Consider the following 9,698-nt stretch of genomic DNA (forward strand, 5'->3'; position numbering starts at 1 on the left):
ACCTGTCAATTACTGAACAATTCAAACGCTGGATATAAAAATAAACTCCGATTATAGAAAATAAAACCCCACACATTTATATTTTAATTTGTTCAATCTCTGGACGGAAATAAAACCCCAACAACAAAAAATCTATTTGTCACACATCCTGCGGAAGAAAATGGAATAAAGCCTGGAATTAAAGTCTAGGTAAAAAAAAAAAAAATCTGTAAAAACAGAATAAATAAGATTTTTTTTTTCAGCCCGTTTTTACAGTCGATGGATTTATTAGAGCCAACACTGAAAAACCTGGAAGTGAAAGAGGCGACGGAGGCCAATTATAGGAAACAAGGTGCACATGTGATTTTTTTTTTCTGAACGTGTTGGAGTGTTTGCAGAGAGAGAGAGAGAGGGAGGGGGGAAGAAAGAAAGCTCTCACTGTTTGCTGTTCATCGAGGATTAATCTTGTTGTTTTTGAGTGAGTGAAAGTGATCTGACAAAGCCATCATATCTCACTGTGTGTGTGTGTGTGTGTGTGTTTGTGTTTGCCTGATGACCTGAAGCCGGAGCTGAAAAGTTTAGATGTGATTGTGCGGTGCGTAATGAGGGAACGCAGAGCTGCTCAAGTGCGACTAATTTCGGTCTTTTGGTTTTTAGTCTTGTCTGTACGATGTGAAGAAATTCAACTCGTCCTTTTTATCCTCTGAGAAAAATTAACATTCACTAATATTGTACAAGAACCTGGAGATTATTTGCACCTGTCTTATCGTAAACCCATAAAATATTGGATTTGCGGTGCGCGCAGAGATCTATACTAAAGAACTTAACGACAATCATGACACATTTTCTCTTCATATTATTTCCACCAGACGCTTTCTAATTGAATTAGAGTAGTGCGACCATTGGCTACAGAGAGGGCTGGTGCCCCCGCATGCTGCTCCAAAAGCTCCTCCCCTATCTCTTACAATCACGGGCGTGTGGAGAACTACATCTTATAAGAGCCGCTGATCATCTCATATCCAGCCCATAATCTGATCTGAAAATCCGTAGGTGAGGAGAAGGTTTTACTTCCATCATTCGAAAGGGAGGGAGGCGTGCAGAGACCGAAAACAACCCAGGGCGTCGGTGGTTGTGTCGCCTCCTCGGCTGAGATTCACTCTTCTGGACTCCTGAAACTCTTCTTATTTATTGCCAGATCTTAAACAATGCAGTTAGAGAACATCCTTCCCAGCGCTAGCATCAATTTACCCAAAACCTTTTTCAACCTTTCCTCGTCGGACAGTGCCAACAACAGCCCGAGGCCATCATCGCAGCTTGAATATCAAGAAGTCGACCGGACGGAATCAGAGTCTAGCAGTGCTCCTAAGAAATATCTGAGCGGGGTGGGAAACGGGATGCTGGGTGAGGGAGAGGGGGACACTTTCGCTAAAACCGGGCCCGATGGGAGGAAAGGCTCCCCGGTGCTCGGTGAGGACGAGTTGACGAGCGGTCGGCGTTACAACATAGACGAACTTGGCTCTGACAGATACTTCATCTCGTCGTCCCAGGCGAGTTCCGACATGGCAAGCCCCTGTTCCCTCTTTCCTTATGCAGGACAGACCGGGTCAGTGTACTCTGGGTCCAGCAGCTCCAGGTACCCTGCTTCACTTCATTACGGATCCGTCCTGCCGCCGACAGGCTTCTCCTCCTCGTCCGTGTGCACCGGCCGGAGCCAATTCAGCAGCGGAGGGTATCAGTTCAGCCAGGGTCCGGGCTGTTTGTACCCCTCCTATCCTGGTACGGGGACCGGTATTGGCTCCATGTCTCTGCCGGGGTCAGCGGCCGGAGCCAGAGCGCAGGTCTATCTGTGTAACCGTCCTCTGTGGCTGAAATTCCACCGACACCAGACCGAGATGATCATCACGAAACAGGGCAGGTAAGCAGACGCGCAGCCACAGACTCCAAAGGCCCATTCTCAACATAGAAATCGGGCCTTTCTTGTGCAGAATATGAAATTCGTTTGAATATTTCCAGCTTAGTATTTTATTTGTCTAAATATATATAATTTTTACGCACGAGCAAAATTTTACGCATACAACCCACAACTTCCTTTAGCGCGTTTTTCTGGATTTTGGTGCATTTTAAATTGCACATTTTCGTTTCTGGTAAATTCTAAATGCACATTTACACAACAGGTTAAACATGCCACTGCTGTAATTTGCATTTATTTCAAATTGAATGTGAATATAGTTATGTGAACATGTGAAGACTGCCAGTGAAGTTCTCTGTGTTAGTTTTTCCTGCTTCATAAGTCACAGCTGTTTTAATTATTCTTGTTTCCTTCCCTTTCTTTTCTCAGACGGATGTTCCCATTCCTCAGTTTCAACATCACTGGACTCAACCTCACGGCCCATTACAATGTCTTTGTAGAAGTTATTTTGGCTGACCCGAATCACTGGCGCTTTCAGGGAGGAAAGTGGGTCACTTGTGGAAAAGCAGACAATAATATGCAAGGTGAGTTATAGATTTACAGCGCTGGTGAATTTGTATTTCGTGTTTTTTTTTAAATAAATGTTATAAAAAAAATAATTCTAGAATATAGAAATGATGCAGAAATGTTAAAGGCCTGTTCAGTCAGCTGGGGGACGTGAGAATCAAATCAGGATGTTTCTGTTTTAGAATGAAGCACCGTTTTTTAAATGTAAATTGTAGCGGGGTGTTTTGACAGGTTGCGTTTTGATGCAACAATTTAGGCTCTTCAGTACAATTTTAATTTGAAGTGTCAAATCATCCCCGGGAACCAAATAAAGTGTGAAATTGCTTAAATATCCTTTTTTTTAAATGACTGCTGATCCAAAGAATTCCAACTTTAAACACTTTAAAAATGATGAATTTGATCATTTAATAAATGATTTGAAGGAAAGAAAAAAAACATTTTTCCAGCTTCTTTTAAAAACAGAACTTTAACATTTTATTTAATTCCATTCCATTAGTCTCTCTCAAATATACTATTAATTCATAATTACTTTTATTAAAGCTAAAAAAAAAGAAAAAGAAGAAGGAATTGTGTATTTTAATTGAATATGACCAATATTTTCCCAAGAGTTTGAGATTATTAAAATCAAATGTTCGGCTACATTATCAGTCAGTAAAAATTAGGTAAAAAAAAAGGGATTTATTATGTTTAGACATCGGTTCTAACAGGCGCATTGCTCTCTTCCTTTCTGTTTCTTTTCACTTACCACTTATTTTTTTCTTTTAGGTAACAAAATGTACGTTCATCCTGAATCTCCAAACACTGGTGCTCACTGGATGAGGCAAGAAATCTCTTTTGGCAAGTTGAAGCTGACCAACAACAAAGGAGCCAACAACAACAACACACAGGTTAGATATTGATCTCTGACACGCTCAGATTCATTAGTTATTGATAATTGTTTCTGAATTTTATTCTTTTTTTTAATTCTATTTTAACTTTCAAGCACGATTGCCGCAATTTTCCTTTGAGGATATTTAGTAACAGGGACTCTTTAAAAAAAAAAAAAAAAAGAATACAGATACATGTATGCAGCTTGTTTTGAAATCTACAGCATTGCACTCATCACACATTGCTCCTCTTGCAGATGATAGTCTTGCAGTCGCTTCACAAATACCAACCGCGACTGCACATTGTGGAGGTGACAGAAGACGGGGTGGAGGACATGAGCAACGAGGCCAGAACTCAAACCTTCACCTTCCCAGAGAACCAGTTTATAGCCGTCACTGCTTACCAGAACACAGATGTAAGCACGTTGATACTTTTTGTTCTGATTTAGAATTTATTCAGCGTTTTAGATGCAACAAATCCATCTAATTTCATGCAGTGGAAATATGCTTTCTTTTTATTATTACGTGACACAGATGCACATTGTTTATGCCAGATTTCCTTTTTCTGTTTCAGATCACACAGCTGAAGATTGATCACAATCCTTTTGCAAAAGGCTTCCGGGACAATTATGACTCGTAAGTGTCTTGAACTTGAAATTGAACTTGTGGTTGATTTTGTTTTTTCCTGTGGTACATGTGGTATGTTTAATGCAACTTATTTTTGTGTGTGTGTTCATCTGTTGAACAGGATGTACACGGCTCCAGAGAGTGACAGGTTGACTCCTTCGCCTACAGACTCCCCTCGCTCTACTCAAATTGTGCCCGGGGCCCGCTATGCCATGCAGCCTTTCTTTCAGGACCAGTTTGTCAACAACCTGCCTCAGAACCGCTTCTACACCAGCGAGCGGGCTGTTCCCCAAACCAACAGCCTTCTCTCTCCACAGAGTGAGGACACCAGCGCTGCTGCCTCTGCCCAGCGCTGGTTTGTCCCCCCAGTCCAGCAGCCGGGCTCCAACAAGCTTGATCTGTCGTACGAAAATGACTATTCCACCAGTAGCTTGCTGTCCTACGGCATCAAGCCCCTGTCCTTGCAGACGTCCCACGCCCTCAGCTACTACCCAGACTCTGCCTTCGCCTCCATGGCTGCAGGCTGGGGAACCAGAAGCTCTTACCAGCGCAAGATGACCACGGGCCTTCCCTGGTCCCCTCGCCCAAGCCCCCCAGCCTTCCCGGAGGACCAGCTGGGGGTTACTAAAGACAAGCTGCCAGAGGAGAGCGCACCACCAGTCTCTACCTGGATCGAGACGTCCCACTCACTGAAATCGGTGGACTCTACCGATTCTGGTGTGTACTCCGTGGTGTGCAAGAGGCGCAGAATGTCCCCTGGGGGCTCAAGCACAGAAAACTCCCCCACCATCAAGTGTGAGGACTTGACTACGGAGGAGTACAACAAGGACAACCCAAAAGGCATGGGTTATTATGCATTCTACACAAGCCCCTAAGACTGTATTTATTAAAACTAAATATAATTCTTTTGGTTTTTATTATTGAGTGCTCTCCATTCCTTGTTAATGTCTTTTTTCTCTTTTCTCTAAAGGTGCCAAAGCTTAGTGTTCCCCCAAGCAAGCTGCACAAGGTTATTTTCCCAGGCCAGACCCTCTCACATACCTGAGCAGAAACATGCATAGTGATTGTTGTTTTTGAAAAAAAGCATGTCCCTTTTTATTCATTTATTTTTACAACTTTTTTTAAATTTTAATTTTAAATTTTTACGAATGTGATATTTTTTTTTTCTCCCTGCGTATTTAAGTCCTTTTCGTTGTACAGTATTCGTGCACTTTAGAATGTGATGTATCTTGTACAAATTGTCTTCATGGAGGTGTTATTAAATGGATAATAAACAGCTTTTCACAAAGCATTGTCCAAATGTCTTTCTCGGGTATGTTTTTATTCACATTATGGCCATGTGACAATAAGACAGGCCAGCGGCAGATCTTAAGATCTACTTTGATCAATTGTAAATAAAAATCTACACATGCGCTTTAAAATCTAAAATAGCTACTGTAGAAACTGAAATAATTGGATCGGATACATTTTCAGTTAAATCTGAATAAAGAAAGGTGTTTTGTTTGGCAGTAATGTGTATGAGCAGGAAGACCTGTAACACCAGTGTGCTCCGCTTTATGGCTTCTTACAGAGGCCATGAACGTTGCTGCCAGCAAGTTGACATTGCAACAAGTGATATAAAAACAATTCCCACATCTAAATAATACAATGCTTTCCAGCAGTCAGGGAAATATAATATAGATATTTATGTCTTATTTTGTGTTCGTTTAAATATTTAACAATATTATGTATTCAATGAGCTTCTGCTGCTTTAAATGTATCGTCCTCTTCCAGTAATGAAGCATATTTTGTACCACAAATACAAAAATAAATGACAACGGAAAGAAGATAAGTGCATCGGACAGCATAAAGTGTGAAAACCATTTGCTGTTTCAAGGCCACAGTTTGTAAGCACTAAGATGTACGATAAGATACGTTTTATCATATTGCTGAAGGATAAAGGATGAGTGTACTTGATAGAGATGAACTGTATTCAGAGACTTATATACAACATGTGTTAATTTATATTTCAGATACTTAATCCAATAGAGCAGATATGAAGATATTGAGTTTGAGCTTTGGAGTTTTTTTTTATTATTATTCTGTGGGGTGAAAGTGTGTGGTTGTTGTATGTGTTGTTTTCTAAAATGTAGATTTTATATCTTCGGAAATCTAAATAAATAAATAAAAAAACATGAATAAAAGATATTTTTGTCATGTTTCCCTGCTCCTGGAAATAGAAAGCAGAATTTCTCAGAAGCCGTGGCATTTATGCACAAAAGAGCTGAGCAATCCTTTTCAAGATACAAATAAGTGTTACAAGGTAGCACCACAGCTCCCAATTCAAGTGAGCGAAGTGTGATTTTAAATATGAGATTTATATGTCTTACATGACGTGACTCACAACATAGACCCAATTAGGTGAAAAGCACACAAAAGCACATAGTCCTACTATTCCTTCTGTTGTTGCCATGGTGTTTTCACACATTTTATCATTTACCTAAGTAATGCAACTGCATGTGAGGCACTTAGAAAATATGAAAACAGGCTAAATGAAAAATGGCCCATCAACCATCCAACTAAGGCCAATGTACAGCTCAACACCTCTATTTATACTGTATATCTATGGCCTCTCCAAAAGTGGATTAGTGGAGATAAAATCCATGAAAAGAGAAGTCATAATATTCACACACATACTTGGCTCATCTTCTCAGCACCTGTTTTTCCTCAGTGAAAATACTTCAAATCCTCCCCCATAAGGACCCCAATTTGAATTGATTTACATATTCGAATTCTAATTAATTCTGTTGTCAGACTCCTTGACAAAGTGAGGAGTCTGACTAACTCCAATTAACACCTCCTAACAAGGTAGAGTGCTTGATTGCCCTGGCCTCTCAGGAAAGCTGTAAGAAAAAGGCTCTTGAGGGGGGGTTGTGTCTGGAGAATAAAAATGTTTGCACTTGTGCGTGTCAGCAAATTGTATTTCAGAGGATCTGATGATGTTTTTTTCTTCTCTTTTTCATGCTGTCTTGACCTCTGCTCATCAGTGGCTGTGCGGTAGAGAAGAGCTGTCAAAGCTATGACTGGACAACCACAGCAACAACAGGAAATAGACAAGAGAGTGGCAGAATTACAACAGACAGTGTAACTGACAGCTCATGAAGTAGAAAGAAAGAAAATTGCGCATTTCACGCCGCCAATAATTACAACTCATAACTAACTTATAACTTGCAGTTGCTAACTTTTTGAGTTATCCCAAATCTGGTGCTTTGCAGGGGTGATTAAAAATAAACATTTTTTGCAGTTTAACTTCCCAAACCCAAGCACAAATACATGCTTAAGGGTGCAACCACTGTCTTCAACAGTGCAGTCCTTTTAAAATGCCATCTCAAAAGCATGTTGGCATTGATATTGGACACTGGAATCTCTGCCATCCTCCCACTGAAATAAATACAGCATAATTTGGGATGCCTATCTTGTGTTTTAAACCACCAATATCTATCCAGTACAGCTCTGTAAACAACCTCCCATCATTTATTTGATATTCCACGGCTTAGTAAGGTGATTCTTGCAAGCTCCTGACAACTCCAAAAACCTAACAACAAGTCGATAGATGTGTATTTCCCAACCATTCATGCAAGAAGTACAGTAATCAATAGACACCTCTACAGCATGCTTCCACAAATTCCGACCGTGTTGACTTACAGGAGATATGCGCATTGGGATAAGACCTGAAAAACTGACTGACTGCTCTACTGCTGTCGTCACCATTAGCTACAATCTCAGTAATTGACTTTGTTTTGTTGTAGTGTCAGTGATACAAGGCCAACCAGTGGTTTGTAGTATTTATAGTACATTAGTAAAACTTAAGTTCTTGTTTCATGTCTTGTGTCTGTGCCCTTCCCTTAGGCTGTCCCTGTTGAGAGCTCATGTAAGAAAGGCCAAGGAGGCTACGAAGACGTTGTACCCAAGGAGGGCTGACATCTAAACACATAAGAAGGCCTGAGGCTGTTTCCTCACCTTCAGTCACACACTATTACTGCTCTCACTGGCTAAATGCAGCCACAGGCAGACATGTATGTCTGGGTCAAGATTTTTTAGACGGACCTTTTAAAAAAGTAACATACAAGACGAGCGAGACTGAGGCCGTGGCGGTTATGGTTCCTCTTCACACTATATTTCCTCTTTTGATGTGCTGATAAATGTCACCTCTCTTAAGTGATTATCAAGCCAGTTAGAATTACTGCAGAATTGTTCCCCGGGGACAGTTTGAGTGTCCCGTGGTCACTCATGTTGTTTTCTGATGTATTCACTTGTGATCTAGTTAATCGCTTTCATTTCACAAAGGGTTTCTGTGTTTATATCTTGAGCTCAATGTCACTGGTCGACATGAATCAGATCCAGTCTTTATAGATGTATCTGAAATGATGGGCACAGTTTTCTTTCCCGTGAATACATGCTCACCAGAGCCCACAACCAGGTCCAGTGCACTACATTATATTGTACCACTGTTGGGGATAAGTATAAAACACATTAACACATGTAGATACCTTCTGGCGCCTGTGCATGTCGCGCAATATTCCTATTCTATAGTAAGTCAATGAACATATGTTCTTTGTATTATTAAGTGGAGGTCACCGGCACTGACAGTCCTAATGATGCTGACAAAGACTCTCCTTTTAGCTCACCCCGGGTGCTAATGTACACAACACAATGCTTTATTTAGTCTCACTACCTCCTTTGGACCTGGTTAATCAGCAGTTAAAGTGGGGGTGGGTTGACTACAGTATGGGTGTAATGCTCACAGGTCTGTTGGAGTGAGACCCTGGTGTGAGATGAGTCTCAAGTTAGCAGGGCCACAACTGTTTGGAGAAGGGCGTTGAGTGTTGGCAGAGAGCACGGAGGTGAGAGGAACTGGAGGCGCGGAAGGGCCTTGTGTCGGTGCCCTCAGACAGCGTGTGCAGCGTGCAGTCAAGGCCTTGACTCACTGGTGCATGGATAATGTTGGAGAGAGTATCCCGCGGCTAAGCTGCACTTAACAGCACATTGATTTCAAACCCCTGTGTTCCCTCTGGAGGGCAGTGGGACGCGACTCAACAGGCCATACCCCTGCTTTCCCCCTTCCCACCTTCCCCTTCTGACCACCACCACCATTTACCATCCCCACAACCTACCCCTCCCACCATCTACCCACCCCTGAGTCGATTTGGGTACACCATGCTGGTCACTGGCCTCTACCCACCCACCCCCGCCCCCCCTTCTCTGAGTGTCCCGGAGGAGTTGAACAGGATTCAGGGGCACTAAGGCTCCCATAAGACTCAGTTCTTGAGAGCAATGTTTTGGGTAGGGCATGCAGAGGCAGCCGTGCGTAAAAGATCTGTGGTCAAAATCAATGCATTGGCACTTTGATGGAGCGCTCCAACAGATTTGGGAATTTCACATTCTCTTCTTTCTCTCCTGGCACCATCAGAAGGCCTCACCACTGGAGGGAAAAACAACATCCACTAAACCTTCTGGGAAAGAGGGACTCTTAATTTCTACAGCTTCTGGGACAAAACATGACACTGTCAATATTCATTCATTTTGGTGGCTTGCGTCTACCATGTCACACTCTCCAAATGGTCAACTCTCCCTGCTCAAAGCTAAATGAAAAATATCATCATATGCATATTCTTTGCTATAATTTCTGCAGCCACGCTTTTACATTTGACATCAAGAGACAAGGGTTGTAATTCTTCCATTACAGCAAGTTCAGTACAGCTATACTTCTT

The 9,698-nt window shown here is 41.8% G+C and overlaps 1 protein-coding gene across 4 annotated transcripts; it reads left to right on the forward strand.

Moving 5' to 3' along the window:
• Positions 1 to 345: 345 nt before the first annotated feature.
• Positions 346 to 5,248, forward strand: eomesa (eomesodermin homolog a). Of its 4 annotated transcripts, none has more exons than XM_027287466.1 (7): positions 346 to 457; positions 849 to 1,894; positions 2,318 to 2,472; positions 3,221 to 3,342; positions 3,579 to 3,737; positions 3,896 to 3,957; positions 4,070 to 5,248. In XM_027287466.1, exons 2-7 carry the CDS (start codon positions 1,185 to 1,187, stop codon positions 4,821 to 4,823), a joined length of 1,962 nt encoding a protein of 653 aa, XP_027143267.1. In that variant the 5' UTR covers positions 346 to 457; positions 849 to 1,184; the 3' UTR covers positions 4,824 to 5,248. The 4 variants fall into 4 exon arrangements, with proteins under 4 accessions (XP_027143267.1, XP_010741002.1, XP_010741000.1 ...); XM_010742700.3 differs by having other exon boundaries at positions 347 to 1,894; positions 4,070 to 4,788; positions 4,919 to 5,248; XM_027287467.1 differs by having other exon boundaries at positions 348 to 457; positions 1,573 to 1,894.
• Positions 5,249 to 9,698: the final 4,450 nt, after the last annotated feature.

This window comes from Larimichthys crocea, chromosome XIII (genome assembly GCF_000972845.2).
Source record: "Larimichthys crocea isolate SSNF chromosome XIII, L_crocea_2.0, whole genome shotgun sequence".
Classification (NCBI taxonomy): domain Eukaryota; kingdom Metazoa; phylum Chordata; class Actinopteri; family Sciaenidae; genus Larimichthys; species Larimichthys crocea.